At 41.6% G+C, this 23831-nt stretch overlaps 1 protein-coding gene and 1 pseudogene across 2 annotated transcripts in view; both read left to right on the top strand.

The window, feature by feature from the left end:
• trappc11 (trafficking protein particle complex subunit 11) overlaps positions 1–20469 on the top strand; it is a 79151-nt gene extending 58682 nt beyond the window's left edge. For both annotated transcript variants that reach the window (XM_078561864.1, XM_078561871.1), the window contains exons 22-30: positions 7478–7599; positions 8030–8149; positions 9568–9633; positions 14576–14732; positions 17650–17761; positions 17949–18040; positions 19336–19469; positions 19659–19826; positions 19998–20469. In XM_078561864.1, the coding sequence (XP_078417990.1) occupies positions 7478–7599; positions 8030–8149; positions 9568–9633; positions 14576–14732; positions 17650–17761; positions 17949–18040; positions 19336–19469; positions 19659–19826; positions 19998–20042 (1016 nt within the window). In that variant the 3' untranslated portion in view covers positions 20043–20469. The remainder of the gene's footprint in view (positions 1–7477; positions 7600–8029; positions 8150–9567; positions 9634–14575; positions 14733–17649; positions 17762–17948; positions 18041–19335; positions 19470–19658; positions 19827–19997) is intronic.
• On the top strand, positions 5319–5366 carry LOC144671812 (U2 spliceosomal RNA; annotated as a pseudogene).
• Positions 20470–23831: the final 3362 nt, after the last annotated feature.

Here is a 23831-nt window from a genome sequence, read left to right on the forward strand (position 1 = left end):
TTCTCATTTGTATAGAATTGCTTCTTGTATAGCTTCTTAAGTCCAACCCCTCTTTAGGCTGTGTACATTTGAAGCTAAATTAAGCTCCACATTAGGTATTCCAGTTTTGTCTGATACGTACTCATGAGTGTGCTGTGTCATGCAGTCTGTTGTGGAAGTGTGACATTTTGCATTTTATAATGAAGCAGTGTGAAGTTGTTGTAATTTGCTAGTAGATGTGTGGTGGAGTATGTCAATGCACCTCATTCAAACTGGTCCATAACCATGAGGATAACATTAAAGTATGTCAGTTGTGGAAAACAACAATTTTGCGTTGAGAATAACGGCAAGGCTAATAGCAATCACCATTGCTGTGGAGTAAATTGGACAGCAACTTCTAGAATACTCTTATACGAAGTTGAATTCAGAAATCTTAAAGTTGCAGCCCAAGTTACCCTATTCCTTCACCCGCTGCACCAAAACAGTGACTCGGCATTGGAACACAAAGGGCATGAAGTTGCTGTATTTGACCACTATTTGGCATAAAAAGTTAGGGCTGTTGCATTCGGGTGTAAGAGAATATTTATCAACATGGTAAGTCATAAAAACCGCCAAGCATCCTCTCTGGCCCTGAAAATTTAATTTTACAAATGTGGAGTCTAATTCCTTCAGAGTTTAATGAATGTTGGATATTTCAAAATAGAAATAAATTTGTTTTTTTCACTTTTTTGTCTGTAATTTTTAGTGCGCTCTCAATCTCAAATGTCTTTCCCAGTGTATAATTTACTTTTTGTACTGGACTAAAGTCTAATTTATACATCCTGGTTTAGACTTTGCATGTCACAGTGAGGTTTCTTCAGTCTGGTTGGTTGAAGCACCTCGTTATGGCTTGCCCTGCCCACAGATCACCAGTAGAGGGTGCCATGTTGAATCAAGTGTTCCATGCCAAGATGCCCGCTGTGAGGGAATCTATATTTTTGGATTTTTGTGAGAGATTTTGTGTGGAGCCATGGTAAGTTTAGCACCTTTGGTTGACTGGAGATGGTAAAATTTAAGGTACAGAATGTACCAAGGTTGATATATTAGACCGTGCCTCAGAGCAGGGGATGACGGTTGAAAGATTTAACAGAACAGTTTTCAGCCTGAGCTGAGGAGACCGCAGAAGGTTGCTAGCCCTGTATAGCTGAAATGCTGTTATTAGCTCGGAGAAGCTGAAGCTCAGAAGCCTGGCAATAGGTGGGGGTTAATTGATAACTCCGAAAAGCTGGAAGATGGGACGAAGGAAAGCCTCTGAACAGTGGGATTCTGCGCCGAGCAGCTAGGAAGCTGGAATTATGTTGCTGATTCGATCCTGCAGTGCACCCTTGTGAATCCTGTGGAATGCTGAATCGTATGGGTTATGAGCAGGAGTAGGCCACTCTGCCCCTCGAGCCTGCTCCGTCATTCAATAAGATCATGGCTGATCTGAATGTAACCGTAACCCCACACTCCTGCCTACCCCGATAACATTTCACCCCCTTGTTAATCAAGAATCCATCTAGCGCTGCCTTTAAAAATATTCAAAGATTCTGCTTCCACTGTCTTTTGAGGAAGAGAGTTCCAAAGACACTCAATCCTTTGAGAGAAAAATTTCTCCTCATCTCTCTTAAGTGAGCAACCCTTTATTTTTAAACAGTGACCCCTAGTTCTAGATCCTCCCACAAGAGGAAACATCCTCTCCACATCCTCCCTGTCAAGACCCCTCAGGATCTTAAAGGTTTCAATTAAGTCACCTCTTGTTCTTCTAAATTCCAGTGGATACAAGCCTAACCTGCCCAGCCTTTCCTCATAAGACAACCTGCCCATTCCTGGTATTAGTGTACTAAACTTTCTCTGAACTGCTAATGTATTTACATCTTTCTTTAAATAAGGAGACCAGTACTGTTCACAATACTGCAGATGTAGTTTCACTAATGCCCTGTACAACTGAAGCATAACCTCCCTACTTTTGTAATCAATTCCTCTCTCGATAAATGATAGCATTCTATTAGCTTTCTTAATTATCTGCTGTACCTGTGTACTAACCTTTTGTGATTCATGCATTAGGACACCCAGACCCTCTGAATCTGAGCTCTGCAATCTCTCTCTATTTAGATAATAAGCTTCTATTTTATTCTTTGTGCCAAAGTGAATGGTTTCATATTTGCTTACATTATACTCCATTTGCCATATCTTTGCCCACTCACTTAACCTACCTGTGTCACTTTGTTACCTCCTTACGCCCTCTTCACAATTCACTTCCCTACCTATCTTTGTGTTGTCTCGGGAGAAGCGATTAAGCAGATGAGCAGTGAGCAATCCCTGGGACATTCTAAAGTTTGGATTTTGTTGCCTGACAACTATTTGCAGGCCAAGGAAGAAGCAGGAAGGCCTCTAGTCTGAATTGGAGCTGTGGTTGAAGGAAATCAGAGGCTAGATCCTCAAAAGAGAGGAGCTGAAATCCCTCGTGGGGAGACAGTTTTGAAGGATTCCTGTGACTTAGTGTTCACTGTCTGGGTGGATAGTTGAGAAATTTGTGGGATTTGGTTTAGTTGTACTGCCATTTAATGTGCAGTTTGTGGTGTCTTCGACCAAAGTTTGCCTGTTAATTCCTACTTACCTCGTTAGTTCTGTATGTTAGAGTATAAGATAGATAATATTGACTGCTTGCTTTGGTGGCTCTCGTATAGTAAAATTTCTTTTTGTTTAAAACTGGAATCTCGTGGCTTTATTCCCTTAGTAAATACCTGGGTATTCAAATTTTGTCTACTTTACAGAAAAAAAAGTTTTGGGTCCCTAACCAGATTGTAACAAAATTGGGGGTCTGGTCTGGAATAGTAACACCGCAAAAACTCTGTGGGCATCTGTCATGTTGTGAATGTGAGTGGCGTTCCTTCATTGCAGACCGTAAAATCCAGACCATTAGTTTGTATCTTAGACCAGAATCCCAGTAAAATTGGAAAGTAAACTCTCAGGCACAAGTGCCTATCTATAACTGATATTAAGCTGGGAAGTTGTTAATATTGCAATGACCGCAGTTGGTTTAGGAATATACAGAATTTGCATCTTGTATGTCTGTTGTTTAAGATAATGTACTGGGGTTTAGCTCGCTTTGAGGTTGTCCTTCAGTAAGCCCATCTAAAAACCATTGCATATCTAGAAATATGCAGTTAATGGTGAGTGAAGTGAAGTGATTTAACTCGGGGCTTGGATCAAGAATGAACAACAGTGCAGAATGGATCTCAAATTCTAAGTTATTTTCCCAATTCCACAAATGGAAAGATGATGTTATTAGAGCAACTGTTACAGAGTGCAATCAGTTACTATAAAAATGAGGTTACCGTAGTTGGTGTGAGCTGTTTCTTGTTTGTTCAAGACCCACAGATGACTCCAGAGAGGAAAATCATTTGGCCCATCTTTTCTACACCCTTAATCTCGTGTACCTCTAAGATCACCTCTCCAACACCACTTTTTCCAGGCTGAAAAGCTCACATTTCTCTAGTGTTTTTTCCTAACTCAGTCCTTTGACATTAGGGTTCAGCTTTGTGGCTCTTTCTTTCACTGCTTCTAGTACTTCTGAATGTCTGTTTTGTTTCTTGGATGCTGGAACTGAACATCGTGCTCAAGGTAACGTTTGACCAGAGCATTGTGGTTTTCTCATGACTTCCTGTGACTTGTATCCTGTTTTAGTTACGTGGCACTTTTTTTTTGATGCTCTGCATGATTAGAAGTCTCAAGACATTCAACATTTTGCCTGCCTCCTTGATTCCACCACCCTGCCTAGTTTGGTACCATCTGCAAATTTGACCAATATGCATTGAGATTGTGAATCCAAGGGCTGAATTTTCCTGTTGGCGAGAGGGGGCGAGGCCTGCTCGCCGACAGGTAAAATGACCCGCGGTGACATTGGGCGTGCGTCCCGATGGCTGCGTGCCTGCTGAACTGTCAAAGGCCAACTAAGGCCGTTATTAAAACTAATTAAAGTTGTTAAGAATGCTGCCCGTCCAACCTTAAGGTTGGCGGGCAGGTGAAGAGCCCAGGCGGCCTTCGCATTTTTCATGAAACCTCATCCACTGGCAGGATGAGGTTTCATGAAGGGTTTGTTAATTAAATAAAAAATTTTGAAAAAATTAATGGACATGTCCCAGCTCATGTGGACAGTTTCACACGAAGGGACGTGTCCTTAAAATTTTTTTTCCACCTATATTAAACTTAAACTAATCTCACTGAGGCCCCTCTGTGCCTCAGGGAAATTTCTGTGCTCCTTCACGCGCATATGCAAAAGAGCACAGGCCCCAACTCTGAATCTCCCCGCCCGCACAGGGAGCGCACAGCACTTCCGGGTGTGCATCATGCTGGGTGGGCCTTAATTGGTCCACCAATTAAAATGGCGGTGCACACCCGATTGGGGGCGCCGATCGGATTTGCATTTGCTCCTGTCTGCCCCCCCCCCCAATGGGGGGAATGTTATTCCCCAAGTCATTGATGTATTTCAGGAATAGTGGTCCAGTACCATGCCTTGAGCACCCCACTCGGTACTTTAACACACCACCTGCCTTCCACTAACAAACATATCTGGTTTTCTTATCCTTAGCCAGTTTCTTATCCATTCTGACTATTTACCTTAGATTTGAGCTTAACTGGGAACTTTTGTGTGGAATTTTATCAAATGCCATTGGAAATCTAGGTACACTATTGTAGGATTCTTCACGGTCCACTTCAGTTGCCGCCACCTCAAATAAGTCAAGGAGGCTGGTCAAGTAGGATCCTCCCCTTCTGAAGCTCTCTGCCATTTACAATACTGCATAAATATTCTTCAAGTTTACTACTGATTGTTCCACTATTTTGCACAGAATTGAAGTACGAATAATGGATCTGTAGTTGTCTCTTTTTTCTAACTTTTAAAAAAAAATATTTGGCACCACAGCCAAATGTTTTCAATCTACTAGTCCCCTCCCAATGTTCCAGTCTGGACCACAGAGATCCCTGGCAACTTACTTGATTTGAGCCCTTTTAGCCTTCCAAGGACTTTGTTATTTATACCAAAATCACTCATTTTGCTTTGTTTGTCTCTGGGCATATTACTCATGTCACCCCTTGTGAATAAAGAGAAGGTAATCAAGAAGTGTATTTGCTTAATTTAAAGTTGCTTAATTCTGGTTATCCATTTGAATTGAAATCATGCACACAAAAACACCTCTGCTGTTTTTATTCCTTTTTTTTATTGCAGCTTAACTCGAACTACTGAAACATAGGGAAGTAGGCCATTCAACCCCCTCAAGCCTGATCGTTACTTCAACTCTACCTGTATTTGATCCACCTATCTGTTCTTATCAGTTTAATATCTGATACGTCCCTTATCTGGGGACCATATATTGAGGTGTCAGCTGTGGCTCAGTCCATAGCACCCTCGCCTTTGAATCAGAGGGTTGTGGGTTCATGTCCCACTCCTGGAAAACCAAGAACTGTGATTGTACTCGAAAGAAGTTGCAATCTGTGACTGTTGGTAACTCGAAAGAGTTTCCTTTGTACCATTGTGCTCTTGAAAATGTCAATTGACTCAACAATCATGGGCACGGTAGCTGTAGCAATTAAGTTATTGGACTTGTAATCAAGATATACCATGGTATATCACAGTGGTTTTCAGGAATTTGAATTTAGTTTTTTTTTTCAAACATTTGGAAATTTACAAACTCAGGTGTCAAAGTGACCATGGAGTTGTCTGATTGTCATTAAAAATCTAACTGGTTCACTGGTATCCTTGAGGAAAGCAAACTTCACCTGGTCTGACCAATATGTGACTCCAATTTCACACTAACAGGTAGGCACCACTCCTTAATGATCCATGAAGAAGGCCCACTTCTCAGGGCAACTAGAGATGTGCAATAAATGTCAGCTTTGCCAGTGGCGCTCACATCCCACAAATAAATTTATTTTTTTTACAAGTCTTTTGGAGAGAATTCCATTTTTCCACTTTGGGAAACGTGCTTCCTAACTACACTCCAAAATGGCCCACCTCTAATTTTAAGATTATACTTCCTTGTTCACCCCTGCATTGCAATCCAGTCCGGCAGCGCCTTGATTTTAAAAATCTCCTCCTTGTTTTAAAATTCTCCTCCTTGTTTTTAAATTCCTTCATAGCCTTGTGCCTCCTTCCTAACTTTATCCAGTGCCACAACCCTCCAAAATCTCTGCAATCCTCCAATTCTGGGCTCATGAGCTTTGATTTTGGCGACCATCCCTTTAGCTGCCTGGACCCCTAAGCTCTGGAATTCCCCCCTTAAACCTCTGCATCTCCAGTTCTCCAGACACTGCTTAAAATCTACATCTTCAACCAAGCCTTTGGTTATCTGTCCAAATAATTCCATATGTGGCTCAGTGTCAAATTTTGTTTGCTCTCTTGAAGCACCCTAGGTCATTTCACTATGTTAAAGGCACATAGTCAACAGTAGAGCCATGAAAATTGGATGGGCAAGTGGCTAGAATTGGAGAGCAGAGACCTCACAGGGTTTATATGGCTGGAAGTTGTTAGGGATGGGCAGGGATGAGGCTATGGTGGGATTTGAAAACCTGGGTGAGAATTTTAAAATCAAGCCACTGCCTGATAGGGAACTCGGTGTGGGTCAGCAAGCAGCAAATTGTATTTATATCGTGCCTTTTAATCTGGTAAAATATTCCAAAGTGCTTCACAAAAATGTTATCAAACAAATTTCTTTTTCCACAGGGTTGATGGTGAATAGGATTTGGTGCAAGTTGGAATAAGAGTTTGAGTTTTAGGTGTTTACTGAGTGTGCAAGGTGGGAGGATGGCAAGAAGAGCATTAGAATAGCCTAGTCTAGAGGTGACAGAAGCATGGATGAGGCTTTCAGCAGCTGAGTTGAGGAGGGTGAAAGACAGATGATTTTACAGATGTAAAATCAAATAATCAGTATAAACTGAGACATTTTATTTCCTGTTAGAATGAACATTTACACTCTAAACGATTTTTAAAATTCAATACCCTACATACAGCATGCTGTTAATAGAAATCCAGTTATAAATTTATCCCACTATTTGACCTAGCTGCTATTTCATATGAAAGTAAAATAAATACCTGCATGTATAAAGCACTTACTGCATTTCTCAAATACCTCTCATCACATGCAGTGAATGATTTTTGATGTATAGTAACTATATTTAGAGAAACTTCTTCTGAATTGAAACAAGATGGATGCAATACATGTCTTGTCCTCTTTCTCTTCTGTCTTTTTATTTGCAAGGTAAGGGAAACAAACGTATATTCTACAGTCATAAATCGCTATGGGCCTCAATTGCATTAGAGCTTCCTGAAGCTTGTGCTCTATAATAGAGTTTGCCTTATCGAGGTTAATAATTTGAGTCCTGTATCTAAAATGGCTGCCAACTCACTTGATTTCTGTAATGAACTTGTATCACATTTCTACGAACCAACATTGAAAATTGTTTTCTGTACCATTTTCAGGCCAGGATGCCAACCTCACTCAAACAACTCACGTCACCCTTGATGGTACCGAGATGTGTGATGATTCTCATCCTGCTTTGCTTCCTGATATTCCCATTGGAGACTTGCAACCAGGGGAAATGGTAAACTTCCTTAATGGGCCTATATGTAAAGTTTAGATCATACTGTACTTGGAGAGAGGAGGATTTTACAATGCATACTCTAGATGAGGACCCTCTCCTGTCAGGGTGTCTGTGTTTGGGAAATCTTGCTTCTAACCATTTCTTGCACCTGAATTTTAATAAATGACAAATCATAGGTACAGTGCCTGTAATTTCTTTATATTTTCTCTGGCAGGTGAAGCTCCTGCTTGGTTCACTCTTTCCAAATATTAACCTCAGCAGTAACTGCCTTCAATAACAAAATTGTTCTTTTCAAAAATAATGTATTTTTAATAAAATAATAATTGTAAGCTTTTCGTACTCATGGACACAGGGTTTATGTTCTGGGCAAGCTGACGGGACAAATGACCTACTCCTGTTCCTAGATACTAATTGTCTGAACCTTGTGTAGGTGGAGAAACCTCTGCACATTCGATGTGGACAGGTTGGATCAAGAATTTTTTTGGTTCATGTTTCTTACGCTGTTACTACTATCGTTGAAGGCAAAGAGATCGTTTGCAAATGCCACAAGGTTGGTGACAGTTTCCTGAACCTTGTTGATGTTATAGATTGTTTGGGTTTTTCTTTTTTCCCCTGTATTAACCTTCCAATGTCTTCAGTGTAGTTAAGCTGAAGGATAAGAAATACATTTTTAATACGCCCATCATTGTAGCTCAGAAGTAGCACTCTAGCTTCCAAGTCAGAAAGTCATGGGTTCAAGCTTCATTCCAAAGTCATGAGCACAAAATCCAGTCTGCCCTCAAGCGGCTGTAAAAGATTCCATGCCACTAGTTTGAAGCAGAGCAGAGGGGAGTTCTCCGCAGTGTCCTATACATTATTTATCCTTCAACCAATATCACTAATATAAATTATTTTGTTATTATTTCATTGCTGTTCACACAACTTTTTACACAAATTGGCTTCCCAATCTCCTTCCTTCAGTAGTTAAGTGCGTTAGGATGTTTGTGGGTTGTGAAAGGCTGCCTTTATGTCCGTACTTAAGCCTGTCACTTACAACTTGGTTTATGAAAGTACAAGCTGTCCTATTAAAAGTGCAAGTTCTGTGTTGTCTTAATCCAATGCTTAGAGTTGTTTTAGAATGCTTATCTGGGGATTTCTTAAGCAATGTAATGCCCAATTGTCTAAACATATTATGTAATTCTCCTTTTTTGAGGAAATACTGTTGAGATAATTTTTCTTTTATTTTGAAAAATGATACTTGCATTGCCACATGGACTGCAGCAGTTCAAAAAGCGGCCACCGCCACTGCCTCAAGGGCAATTAGGGATGAGCAATATGTTGCTGGCCTAGCCAGCAACACCCACATTCCATGAACGAATTTTAAAAAAATGATTGCACATTAAAAGCCAAAGGGATGCAATGATATTAATGTTCAAAATAGAAAATCTAATAGTATAATGTATAAAATAGTGTTTATCATATTATTGATAAAAGCAAAATACCGCGGATGCTGGAAATCTGAAGCAAAAACAGAGCCATATGGACTCGAAACGTTAACTCTGTCTTTCTCTCCACAGATGCTGTTAGACCTACTGAGTTTTTCCAACATTTTCTGCTTTTGTTTCCATATTATTGATTTGTTACTGACAAAGTGCTCAAACATTGTGTAAAATTTCAGACTTTTGGGTTATCCTCAAATGTATCTCTGGATTCATAATGAAATATTTTTATGCACTTAGCCCACTTGTAAAAATTCTGCTTCAGGTAGGGATAAGGCAATTGGATATGTTCTTCAAGGAACTCATTTACAGGGTTATAGGGGAAAAGCTTGGAGGTGGCACTAAATTGAACAGGTTTGACAAATAGCTGGCACAGGTTCGATGGGCCAATGGCCTCCTTCTGTATTTTAAGATTCTATGATTCAAGGTCTGTTTTGTAAATGTTTGATTCTAGCAATGCAAAGTTGTTAAAGCTCTCTTTGCCTTTTAGGATGAGACCATCACTATTGAAACAGTTGTGCCATTTGATGTTACGGCAAAATTTGTTTCTACGAAGGTAAGTGCAAGAGTAAATTTAGTTATTTGTTTTCTTGAGTTTGACTTTAACTTGAAGGTTTAAACATATCCTCAGGCAAATATATCCAAACTATACCTAATGGCATTGTGAGGGCCTGGTTATTGACTCTGTAAAGCAGCATTCATTTCTCTTCTATCTCTCTTGCTCTCCTGCAACGCTGCTGCCTACTTGGTTTCTCTGTTCCAATTAAATTTTGCTTCAAGAAAACTGTTTCACAATATTTGTGAAATAAATAAATTTATATATTTGTTCAACTTTACCACATTTTGGTTAGGGCTGATTGAGAATCTCACCAGGTGGGAGGAAGTGGTGCAGGTCATTGCATGTTTACCCAGCTCACCCTTCTCGCAAAGCTGAAAAAAAATCATCTTAGCTTGGCTAGAGCGAGAGCAGTGAGACACTAAATTTTTTCACCCTCCACTCTTCAAGGCACCCCTTCTGCAGGTGCTGAACATCACCTGGTACCAAACCCAGTAGTTACTATTTATGTGAGCCTCGATGGTGAGTGTCAGCAAGCTATTGGATGGTGGGGTCATCAGGATTGATGCTTTTCTTACTTGGCATCCATGCATTCACACTTCCAGCAGGAGTTACTAGATAGTAATCAGAAGTGAGAACTCTGTTGATGTGCCCTCCCTAATCCAGGACCACTAAGACTCTGGATGGTATCAACTAACTTGGCACAGAGTAAGGATCAGTCTTGGAATCTTCGTGATTTTGTGTTACTCGGCTGTTCACAAGATAATCCAACTAAATCATCAAAGGATCATGGGACTTTTAACTATTGCCCTGTTTACATGAGGTACCCATGATATTTTGAGCATGCAGATTGGCCAGATGTAAATTGTACTCATTGGATAGCAGATAGTACCAAAACCAGTATCAGTAACTCTTTCAGAAGAAGGAGGAATATTGCTGAAAAAGAGACATGTTAAGCTTTTCGTCTTGCACTCATCAGGACACTTCGCAAGAATACCAATATTAGGGGAAAATGACAATTTATACTGTGTGAAGAGAGTGCTGATTGGTTAGCAAGTGGACCCTGGTAGAGATATTGCCATGGAGAATGCACCGCTGATGCTGAGTGACAGTTAAATGCCAAGCATTGTTGTCTTTACAGCGTTGTGAGGCTTTAAAACCAACCTGGGCATGCATCAGTAAACCTGACAAAGGGATGGGAATAGTTATCCTTAACATGCATGACTATATCAACTAAATGCATGCCATTCTTAATGGCAGATCCAAAATCTTACGCATTGGACTTGCCGCTCAACATGACTGGACAGCCTTGCCCGAAAGTAAGCTTAAAAAAAAATGCTCGCTGGACTTGTGTAATAGCGATGAGCTACCACGTGATATATTTGACAAGCTTCATCCTCACGTTTTGCTATGTCCGTGTATGTATGTATGCCCAAGACACATACACTGATGACCCTTTATGCTCGATCTTATCCAAAACCAGTTTTGCACAACATGAATTGGTCAAATGGTTGGGCAAATTGTCACAACTAATTTTAACCAAGTTTCCCACATATATGGTGAAGGACTCCTTCACATTTATGAAGGCCATACAGGACTTGCACATTGATAGCAATGCTATGTCCATGTGCTCATTTGACATTGCTAGCCTATTAACCAATGTTCCACTTAAGGAAGCCATAGATATGTGCGCTGCAGCACTATCATGGCGATCTAGACCCGCCACCATGTGAATCAGTTTTCATTGAGTTTATGAACTCGACAACTCGTGCAGTTGAGTTCAATTTTAACGACACCATGTATGCCCAAATAGATGGTGTTGCCATGGGATCCAGTCTAGGCCCAGCTCTCGCAAGCATCTTTGTTGGGTTCCATGATAAACATGCCTTTGATGGAAAGACATCTAACCCCCTACTCCTTGCATATTTCAGATGTGGATGAAATGTTTGCTATATTTAAATCCTCAGCTGCATATAATAATTTCCTTACATGTCTTAATGGGCTCCATCCTCCGCCCAAATTCACCTTTGAAATGGAGCAGTCAAATGAACTCCCTTGATTTACTAGTTGAGAAATCTGCAGAGGGTTCTCTACCATGGTCTACCGCAAGGCTACCTTCACAGGTCAGTATACACGCTGGGATTCTTATAGTTCCACACACCATAAGATTGGTTTTATCGGCAACCTTGTAAATAGGGCCCGAGCCATTTGCTCACCATGCAAGCTCAATGCTGAAATAGGACGCATCAAAGACATCCTGCAAGATAATGGCTACCCTGTTCGAATCATTTTGAACTGTATGCCACGTAAACTCATGAATGGGCCTAAGGCCATCACTTTCAGCCCTGAAAAGTGCCCAGTCTGCCTCAGATTACTCTGGAAGGGCAAAGTATCTCAAAAATTTGGGCAACAGGTGAAGCTAGCTGTTTCATGCTGCTTCTATGCAGTAGCAACATGAGTGGTACGTGCCATTAAAAGGATGCTGCCTTCAAGCCAAAAAGATGTTCTGCCTATCACACAAATGAGTAATGTGGTATATGAATTTCAATGCCAGTGTGATGCTAGGTATGAAGGCTGTATGTCCCAAAGACTGGCGGATCGTATCAAACAGCATATCCTGGCCACTGTTCGCAATGGGCAGGGTACAGACCGTACCCAACCAGCCCGTGCTTGCAAAGCTCAAAACACTGTCTAACATTAGATGTGATTTCACGGTTGGACAACGTTTGCTACATAATCGTCAATGTGCTAAGAATTACTCTGGCAACTAAGATTCTGTCAGGTTTGCAGTGTGGTGCATTTGTGTGTACTGGAATTTACATATATTTAATACACAGGGCCCTACTCTTTGCAGACAGGAAGAACATGTAAACATATTGCGCTTGTTTCAGCTAAATAAAAGTAATAGCTATTTGCTGACTTATTCCTCACGTCAATACTTTGACCAATCAGGGTCAAGCTGCCTGGTTTAAATTTCAAATTATGCTTGGTAGTTAACTGTCAGCCACCATCACTGGTACATTCTCCATGGCAATGTTTCTACCAATCAGAGCCCATTTGCCAACCAATCAGCACTCTCTTCACATACAGTATAAATTGTTGTTTTCCCTTTATATTGGTATTCTTGTGAAGTGCACAGTGAGTGCAAGATGAAAAGCTTTGACATGTCTCCTTTTTCAGCAATACTCAATTCCTCAAGGAATATATTCATCCTCTTGTTTTATTGGCCTTTTTTAGGCACTTCCTATTTAAAATCATCTTTATTCATTGATAAATGTTTGAAACAACCTTCTAATATAAATACCTGGAGGAAAAGTATGGATGAAGATATTCATAAGACAATTAAATGCCATGATGTAAGTTAATGTACCACACATATTACAGCAAAAAAAATGCTGGAAATATTCAGCAGGTTAGGCAGCAGCTATAGAGAGAAATGGAATTAACATTTTGGGTTGTGACTTGCTAAGTTTTTCCAGCCTTTTCTATAACTGATAAATGATTTTTAGAGAGTAAGTGTTCACCTGAGGCAGCATTCATGGCATCTACAAGGGGATCCAGTTCAGTATTGGCTAATGTGCAGAATGTCCAATTTCGTTTTCTCTCCGTGTTTGTAAATCTCCTAATACTAGCAACGACATCCTTGAGCAATCCTCTGTGTGGTACAAAACGGATGACACCACTGCTGGACAATCACTCCCTCTATCTTCTGAAGGAATGTCCCATTCAGCAAAAAGTTTGGCGGTCTAATTAATGCCATGGAGGTCCATACCAACATTCAAAGTGTTTCTGATCAGTGGCAATTTAGTTATGATTATTCTCAATTAAATTCCACCCAGGTTATGACCAACCCTAAAGCAAAGAATTATTGATCAGATATCCAGCATCTGTGGTATTTTCCTTTTGTAATGTACCTCAGTTTGATTTTTGGGCCAATTGCCTTTTCATCCTTTCACTCCTCCAAATTTGAGCCAGATCATGTAGAATAACGTGTTCTCTGCTATAAGTCACAGAAGTTTATATGCTACAACTTTTTGTGGAGTTGGTGCTAAACTTGTCGGCTTCCTGTTGCAAGCTTGTGTTCACTTGGGATTGTATATAAAAGGCGAATTCCCATAATTCTGGGCAGTATGGTGTTCGGTTAGGCTGATATAGCCCAGATTCCTACCACCAAACAAGAAATTTTCATCATATTGATCTGGAATTGAGCCTGAATACCAGTATCAAATTAACTGCACTGACTGGTAATTTCGTTCAGCTGGCAAACATTGATTGACAGAGGTAATTAAGTATGCCATTTCAAATAACTGTCCTCAAGCATATACTCATTGAGCAGACTAAGGTTATGGATTAAGAAATGTTTGTAAAAGTTGATACAATAGGTTAAGTATTACTAGAGATCTGGATTCAAATTCTACAATAGAATAACTACAATTATTTGTTTTATATTGTTAAAGGAGAGTTCCAACTCTTCCATTCTGAAGTTCTATGTATCTTTATTGTTCTTGCTCAATGATTGTGATTCTGCATCATTCATAATATTTCACCAAGGCTCCTTTGACAGCACCTTCCAAACCCACGGCCACTACCATCTAGAAGGACAAGGGCAGCAGATATATGGGAACACCACCACCTGGAAGTTTCCCCCGGCAAGTCACTCATCATTCTGACTTGGAACTATATCGCTGCTCCTTCACTACTGCTGGGTCAAAATCCTGGAACTCCCTTCCTAACAGCACTGTGGGTGTAACTACACCACATGGACTGCAACGGTTCAAGAAGGCAGCTCACCACCACCTTCTCAAGGGCAACTAGGGATGGGCAATAAATGCTGGCCCAGCCAGCGAAGCCCACATCCCGTGAATGAATTTTTTAAAAAATTATTTTAATTCTCAGCTGTTTGGTAATCTGCTTATCTTTTTAAGTAAAATATGTTTTGCAGTTTGAACACATGGATCGGGTGTTTGCAGATATTCCATTTCTTTTGATGATGGACATCCTGAGTGCATCTCCATGGTCACTCACTATAGTAACCAGCAAGCTGGAACTCGCACATTCCATGAATTCAGTTGACCAGATGGAGTCACAGCTAGCACAAGGTACAATTGTGTTTAGTCATGAGGCTCATTTATTTATTTTTTTTAACTATTCATTTTTATTTCTGGATTTAATGCATTCTTCATTTTAACACTGGGGTCTATGTCCTCTATCAATAATAAGTGGTTTTTGGAGGGTAATTGTTCATCTGAGGCAGCACTCATGGCTTCTACAAGGGGAACTAGTTCAGTATTGGCTAATGTGCAAAATGTCCAACTTTTTATTTTCTATCCATGCTTCTAATCTCCTAGTATTAGCAGCAAAATCTTTGAGCAATCTTCTGAGTGGTGCAAAATGGATGACTCCACTGCTGGACAATCATTCCATCTATCTACTGAAGGAATGTCCCATTCACCAAAAAGTTTGGAGGTCTATTTGATGTTATGGAGGTTCATACCAACATTCAAAGTGTTTCTGATCAGTGGAAATTTAGTCATAATTATTCTCGATCAAATTGTGTCCAGGGTTTCACCACCCCAAAGCAAAGAATTGTTGATGTAATGTTGGTCCCCTGTGGGGGGAAAAAAAGAAAGACAGACTTGCATTTATATAATGCATTTCATAACCTAAGGATATCACAAAGACCTTTACCGGCGATCAAGTATTCAGAAGTGTAATCACTGTAATGTAAGGAAATGCTACAGCAAATGTATGCACAGCAAGCTGGTACTGTTCAGGTAATCTGTTTTGATGTTGGTTGATAGATGATTATTTGTCAGGACATCGGGGAGAACTTACCTGCTTTCCTTTGATGTACTGCCACGGGGTCTTTTGCTCCCACCTTAAGGGGGCAGATGGGGCCCCATTTTAATGCCTTATGCAAATTGGGGTATCAATGAAAGCGCAGCATGCTTTCAGTATATCACTGGAGTGTCGACCTAGATTTTGTGCTCAAGTCTTTGGTGTTGAACTTGAATCCACAACCTCTGACTCAGAGATGCGACTGTTACCACTGGCTATGGCCTTGCATCTCCCTGTTGGTGAGAGCATAGCCTTTGGGCCTATTTATCACTCCAGCAGCTGCAGCACATGCATCACTATTAAGTGGCCTTGTCTGTGCTTGATCTCCAAGCGTAATGATCTGTTCTTGACTCTTGGGGTTCCTGCTTTAATTTCAGCTATAGGACAGCTTTGCGTGTAAGCAAGATCTGGTATATGTAAGCGCCAGCGTTCAGATCACTATTGTCTCCCCATGAATCATCTTTCTCAATGTGTAAGGACTGGTCTTTGAACAAGAATGCAGAAGCAGGTGCTCGTCATCACCCTTTTGTTCCTCCATGGCTGCCATGTTTGTCTTGTCTTATGAAAGATTGTCTGAGACCCTTGATATTGAACTTGAAAATGGGTCTCCACATTATTCACACCAGATAAACCAATAAAGAACAAAATATTCTGTCTGTTATGGACTTACGTTGGCAGTCTCAGGAATACGCTGGCAATCTCAGGAATAGAATGCTCTAGTAGGGTTTGTACTACAGGCTGTCCACTCCGGTCTTTCTCCTACTCAGCAACCAAATTAATGCATGTTTTCCTACATGGGATAATTTCAAGCATGTATACACCAATCAAATGCAGCAGAGTGAATTTTAATCCCCCAAAACTGTTAGGGTTGAATGATTTGCTATAAAGTTTTCAAAATCTCAAACCTGCCTCCAACATGCCCACATCTGAGTTTCATGGAGGTGAGCAGCCAACCTCCATCCCAGGGCATGGGTTGGTGATTTAAATATTCTAATGAGGCTGCCAATCTCTGATTTTAAAAACAAAAAATGCTGGAAATACTCAACGGATCTTTGGAGAGAAACAGTGTTAACATTTCAAGTTATTGAACTTTCATCTGCTCTGAAATGCTAACTCTGTTTCTCTCTCTGCCGCTCCCATTTGACCTGCTGTGTATTTTTAGCATTTTCTGTTTCTATTTCAGATGTCCAGCATCTGCAGTATTTTGCTTTTGTATTAGCCTCCGATTTAACCTGCCTTGTAGATTTAATCCTGGGTAGCTGGGTTCTCCAGGCCTTGGGAAACCCAGCTGTTGAAAGGAGGCAAGAACAGCTTTAAGGAGAAGATAAGTGCCTTTACACTTTAATCTCCTACTTGTGGGCCAGGAGGAACAGGAGTGCTCGACCTCACATGCAAACATCAATGATCGGAGCCTGATTCCAATCCACGTTCCTAGTAGCAGCTGCAGGCACACAGCCTGCTCCAAAACCTCTTCATGCCCACTTACCGTACCTGCCTTTGTCAATATTGTATCTGGGCTGTCATCTTGTATTTGCATGTATTAAATGACATCTTCCAGAGCTGAAATGCATTTTTCTTATCCAAGTTCCTTATACCCCTGCATATCCTCGTGTCACCTGCAAGATTGTGGACAGCTGTCCAATGCTTCATTCAGATCATTGATAAAGACTATGTGAGCAGTGGCCCTAACACTGATCCCTCCAGGACTGTAGTAGTAAGTGGTCCCCATAAAAATACCACTATGATAAGCACCCACTTTCTACCTGAGAATGCAAATGGTTCCACATCCAACCTAAATTCAACTGCCAATCAGATGGGACTTGACCTTATTTTGTAGTTTCCTGTGTGGCACCTTGATGCAGCAAGCCCTGCTAGAAGTGCAGATGTGAGTGTTGGCAGAGGAGGAATATCAATCTGCAGTGATGACTCCATGAAAAAAATAGCACCACACCAGGAAGGTTAGGGGGTGGGGTGCAGAAATTGGGACAATTTTTTAAAATTAAAGTTAGCCTGCTCAAGCTAAGGTTTATTTTTTTGTTTGCTACAAAATGAACGAGATTGAAAAAACTGAGTAACGGCCAGTCAGTGATGTATATAAAATAGCAATAATTCAATTGTAATTTGATGTTTTGATATAGTTGATGAGCATTTTTAAAAAAAAAAATCTTTTTTGTTCAGTGATTTTACAGACAGGAGAAAGTGCCAGTGAGTGCTTCTGCTTGCAGTGTCCACCAGCACCTACTAATCAGAGTGGAGTTGCCTCAGGTCGTTATGTAATCTCCTGGAAAAGGCAAAGTATATTTTATCATTTAAAACAGCAGCTTTGGCACCGTATATGAAAATGACAATATTTTGTTTTGTGGAACAGAAATCAATCTTTAATTTGATAATGGGGAAGTTGCTTTCTTCTACTTAGTTGCAATTCAAACCAGAAAACCCATGTTGCTAAGCATTTACTTGTGTTTTTTTTTTAATAGGACCTCCGCTGCTATAAGTGTACCTGTTGTCAACACGGTGATTACGTTGCCCCATGTGATCGTGGAGGCAATTCCGCTCTATGTTCATGCAGGTGAACTAAGTTATTGAACTGCTCTTTACACGTGCATAGCTAAATTTAGAAGTTTCAAGAGTTAAGTGTAAAATGCAACAACAACACTGAAACCAGTGAGAATTTGTAATTAGCGATTAATTTGAAGACCCAATACAATGTCCAAAGGAGGAAGCAAGTAAGTGTTTATTAAGAAGGAGCTATTATCTAAAGCAGTACGTACCACATGTACTTGAGTAATAGTCTATCTTGTCGACTGCCAACTTTTGGCCAAAAAAAAACCTTAATTCTTCAGATACGTCGTGTAAAAGTCAACTCTAGATTTTCCAAGGACACTTCACTCCAAATCGGCCCATTGCCCCACTCTGTGTTTGGAATAAGACAGCAGAGACCAGGATTTGAAGCAGGAGTTTTCTATTCTTTCTTCATTAGTGCTAGATCAGAGTGCAATTTGGCCACTGAGACTTTGGGGAACTTCAGTAAAAGTTCTTGTTGAAATGACGGAGGTAAGATTGGAACAAACTGCAGAATCGATGTGCACCAGCCCAAGGGGTATCTATGTGGAGTAACTAGTTGGCTGTGTGAGCCGCAAATGTTAGTTGAAAGTAAGGCCTTCGAGAACAAATTGGAACAGAGAACTGAAAACCTAGCACAGTTCTCTGCTGGCTGTATGAGCTGTGAGTGTCGGTAGTTGAAAGTAAGCCCCTCAAAAATATTGTCTGTGTGAGAGTTGACAGTTTAATTTTTTGACTATAAAAATGGGTCTCAAAATTTCAGCTTTTACAAGACTATATTTGGCACCAATGCCTAGTGTCCAAGTCATCACTGTTGAAAAGTTCTGAATCTGATTCATTCAAAAAATGCTTGGCATGCAAAATTACAACAATTATACACAATATTTTAAGAAGTATAAACATTCTCTCATTGTACTTTTGGGTCAAATGTTGGGTGTACCTACAACACATGAACTGCAGTGGTTCAAGAAGGCAGCTCACCACCGCCTTTTGAGGGCAATTAGGGATCGACAATAAATGCTGGCCTGACCAGTGATGTCCACATCCCAAGAATGAATAAAAAGAATACTGAAGGAGGGTGGGACATTCAAAGCTTATCGTTTGCTGATAATTCAAAATTTCTAATTAAAGTTGTTCCTTAATTTTCATCAAATTAGCATTGTGTGCATGTTCCTAAACTAGTCTACAATGAATTTTGTATACATAAATTATGCAGTTGTTCTGCTTTAATGGAGGTGCTTACAACAGTTTAAACTAAATTTGCAAGCCTGTTACTGACACTTTATTTTCTTTCTTTGAAAGATCTTCCATCATTTGGTAGAGTTCGTGAGTCTTTGCCAGTCAAATATTGGTTGCAAAATAGGACCAAATTAGTGCAGGATGTGGAGATTTTTGTGGAGCCCAATGATGCATTCATGTTTTCTGGACTTAAACAGGTATGAATTGTAGATGCAGTTAAAGTGGGTAGGTAGGTCATTTGGGGGTGGGGAATGGAATAACAATGTAGACATTTGTTGTTTATAGATAATTCAAGTAATTATCTGAATAGTAATTGCTTTTTGTCTCAGCCTTAGAGTCGCTTCCTTTTTATTTTCTGACTTTTTTTCTTTTGCTCTCTTTCCAAGGTCCGGTTGCGAATTCTGCCTGACACTGAACAAGAGTTATTGTACAACTTCTATCCACTCATGGCTGGGTACCAACAACTGCCAGGTCTCAACATAAGCTTGTCACGGTTTCCCGCAGTCTCCACCCAGCTGCTGCGCAGATTCCTTCCCACACACATTTTTGTGAAGGTACACTGAACCTAGACACTTAAACCTTATTTTACTTCAGTCATGCAAAGGTTTACCCATATACATTCTGTATGAATGACATAGGGAAGAATGATTCTATTTTTTCCAAAAATTGCTCTGACATTTAAACATCCTTTAATATGACTTTTTATGTTTTTGGTTTCATTTTAGCCACAGGGTCGGCAAGCGGATGAAGTAATTGTTGTAGCTGCTTGATGGAGAAGTTATCTTGTGGAAGAAAAATCAGACTTGTGGCTAGAAAGGAAATGGATAAAATCATCACCCTTATTCATGGGTGTATAAAATGAACTGGCTATTTGAACTAGAGCTGCAGCATTTACAACAGTTAAATGTTTCTTAATTGCTGCACATTTACATGCAATTGGCCAGGGAGATGTAAAAGCTTAACATTTCTAGATGTTAAAATTAGTGTTCTGTAAACACCAGTAGGTTGATAATGAACTAAGAATTATTAAGATTGTTACATGATTTCATTATGAGCTTTGTATTATTAAAGTTCAAAGTGATATGATCTTTGTTTAGAATATGTGCTATTGTAAATTTTCCATTTATGTTATCTTGCAGCCTTGATGCTTGGGAGAAGCTGCTACAAAATATTTCAGTAAATCATGTATGAACATGATTTGTTTGTACAAGTTATTTGACCAAACTGCTGCAGTGTTAACTAAATCAAGATTTTGATTTTATAATAGAATTTGCACATAACTGCTGTCAGGAAAATTGTTCCAGCATCCAGAATGTCAGATTCAAAATCTATAATGATGTGCTTCCAAAAAATAGCATCGTGAAATTGTAAGAACAAAGCTTAATTCCATAACTTTAGACAGCACAGCCATCAATAAGATGATAAAAGAAGCGGAGGATGGATCAGAATTGGAAGATTGCAGAATTAGAACAGAATGTTAGGAGATTAAGAGTGGCCGTAGAAGAATTTAAACACACAGATGCAGTTTTAAAAAAATTTTGGGGACTATGTAATGTCAGCTGTGCCCTCGTTGGTTGCGCTCTTGCCTCATGAGTTGCAAGATTCTGGGTTCAAGTCCCATTCCAGGACATGAGCACAAAAATCAAAGCTGACATTCCAGTGCAGTACTGACGGAGAGCTGCACTGTTGAAGGTGCCATCTGTCTGATGAGAAGTTAAACCAATGCTGCGTCTGTCCCCTCAGGTGAACGTATAAGATCCCAGGGTGCCATTAGAAGAAGAGCAACGGAGTTATCCTTGGTGCTCTGGCCAATATTTATCTCTCAATCACCATCACAGAAAAGCAGATTATCTCATTGCTGTTTGTGGGAGTTTGCTGTGTGCAATTTAGCTGCCACATTCCCTACATTCCACCAGTGACTACACTTCAAAAAGTATTTGGTTGGCTGTAAAGCATTCTGAGAGGTCCGGTAGTTGTGAAAACTGGTACATGAAAACCAGCAGAGCTGTGCAGAAGGGTCATACAGACTCAAAACATTTGGCGGAATTTTCTGAGCCTGCTGGCAGTGGGCATGATAGGTGGCGTGTGTGGAAAATATGGCGGGATCCACTTCGCGATGGCGTGAAGACAGGTTGCTATCTTCCGCTTAGCCCACCAATGGGCAGGCTGCGTTTTCCACCATTAGTTGGCGGAGCTAATTGTAATACATTAGCATATAATTAAAAGGCCATCCCCCAGGCTCTTGGAACCCCGCGTATCGTCCATCCATGTCGGCAGGAAAGCACGGCAACGTGTTTCACAACACGCACGCGATGTGCACTTGACGGCCTTCACTTTGGGGGAACTGAGGCGAACTGACAGCAGCATTCTCTGCAGCTCACCTGTTGTTTACAGGTCCGGGGGGGGGTGGGGGGGAACTGATGTCTGGTCTCCAAGGCGACTACTTGAGGGGTTGGCAGACAGGGGGCAAATGCTGGACAGCATCGAAGGCAACTGCTGAAGGGTGGGGGAGTCTGGGGCAAATGCTGGCCAGCCTCGGAGATGACTGCTGAGGGTGGGGGAGGTCAAGTGTAGCCCTGGTGCTGCATCCTGCACACAGGCAATCAAGGTGGAGAGTCAGGGTAAGCAAGGGAAGTGACCATGCATTAGGGACACGTGTATAAACTGACCATACCTCTGCAACTAAGACAGATCAGGCGCAGCCACAGTGATATGATTGGGGTCAGGCTCCTAGCCGGCCGACCGACGCAAGGAACGCACCCATCAAAGGAAACCTTGGTTCAGGACGTCACTCCTGCACTCCATACCTTATCTCCCCCCGCCTAGCCCAAGCACAGACGTTTTGAGTCCGCCACCACTTTATTGGACTGCGGAGCAGTTGCACTGCACATGTTGCACAATCTCCTCGCCAACTCTGGCCATGTAGCAGTCACTGCTAGAGGTGCTCACAGCCCCTTGCAATCTCAGCATCCTGGTTTGGACCAGTGTCCCCACGTCGCAGGTCGACAGGGCAGCCATGCAGCGCACTCATCTCTGGCCATCCGAGGGGTGACCAGCACTCTCCGGGAAGCATTATGGAGCGGTCACATAAGGCCGGGAAAAGTGCTAAGGACAGCCATGATAACAACCTCTCTCGCTCTCATGCTGCAGGAGGACCACGTCATGGATCCTGGTGACCTAGCTGTATGCCTGATGGCCTACAGAGACTGTAGAAGATGGAGGAGAGAGCGACTGAGGCAACTGGCTGCGCAAAGGCAGGAACAGCAACCTCAGGAACAAGGGGCTGCTGAGGCTCCCACACATGCTGCCCAGGAGCGACAGCGAGCTGTGGCTGGTTGGCACCTAGCAACACCCAGGGTCTATAGACGCCACCTGCCATTCCTGCAGATGACTGAGAACCAGTGTCGCCGATAACTGTGCATGCCTTGGGACCTGGGGCTCACATCTGCCACTTACTGCTGGACTTGGTGTCAAGGGGACATGGAGGGCATCCACTGCCTGTGGCTGTGAAAGTGACCGTGATGCTCAATTTCTATGCCAGTGGCTCCTTTCAGGGCTCCACAGGTGACCTCTGTGGGATATCACAATCCGCCACCCACAAATGCATCCATGAGGTCACGATGCCATCTTCTCCATGGCACACAACTTTGTGCATTTCGCCCAGGACCGGGACAGCCAGGATGCAAGGGCCATTGGATTTGCCCAGATCTCGTTATTCCCACAGGTACAGGGTATCTGCACTCATGTGGCGCTCAGGTCTCCATTGCTACACTCAGTGGACTTCATCACCCACAAGGGCTTCCACTCACTGAACGTGCAGCTGCTATGTGACCAGCAGAAACGCACACTGTAGCTATGTGCACGGTTTCCAGGGAGTGTGCACAATGCCTACATCCTGAGTCGCTCGCAGATCCCTTTAAACTTCCAGGGTTACAGAGACTGCAGAGTTGGCTCCTTGGGGAAGAGGGCTACCCGCAGAGGCCGTGGCTGAATACACCCGTGCAGCGGCCTCAGACTGCAGCAGAGCGACGCTATAATGAGGCTCATAGAAACATGGAAACTAGGAGCAGGAATAGGCCATTCGGCCCTTCGAGCCTGCTCTGCTATTCATTGTGATCATGGCTGATCGTCCAACTCAGTAGCTTGCTCCCGCTTTCTCCCCATACCCTTTGATCCTTTTCATCCCAAGAACTATATCTAACTCCTTGAAAACATATAATGTTTTGGTCTCAACTTCTTTCTGTGGTAACGAATTCCACAGGCTCACCACTCTCTGGGTGAAGAAATTTCTCCTCATCTCAGTCCTAAATGGTCTATCCCATATCCTCAAACTGTGACCCCTGGTTCTGGACTCCCCCACCATCGGGAACATCCTTCCTGCATCTACCCTGTCTAGTCCTGTTAGAATTTTATAGGTTTCTAAGAGATTCCCCTCATTCTTCTGAAATCCAGCGAATATAATCCTAACCAACTCAATCTCTGCTCATATTTGTCAGTCCCGCCATCCCAGGAATCAGTCGGGTAAACCTTCGCTGCACTCCCTCTATAGTAAGAACATC

This window comes from Cetorhinus maximus, chromosome 2, assembly GCF_964194155.1.
Source record: "Cetorhinus maximus chromosome 2, sCetMax3.hap1.1, whole genome shotgun sequence".
NCBI classification, from domain to species: domain Eukaryota; kingdom Metazoa; phylum Chordata; class Chondrichthyes; order Lamniformes; family Cetorhinidae; genus Cetorhinus; species Cetorhinus maximus.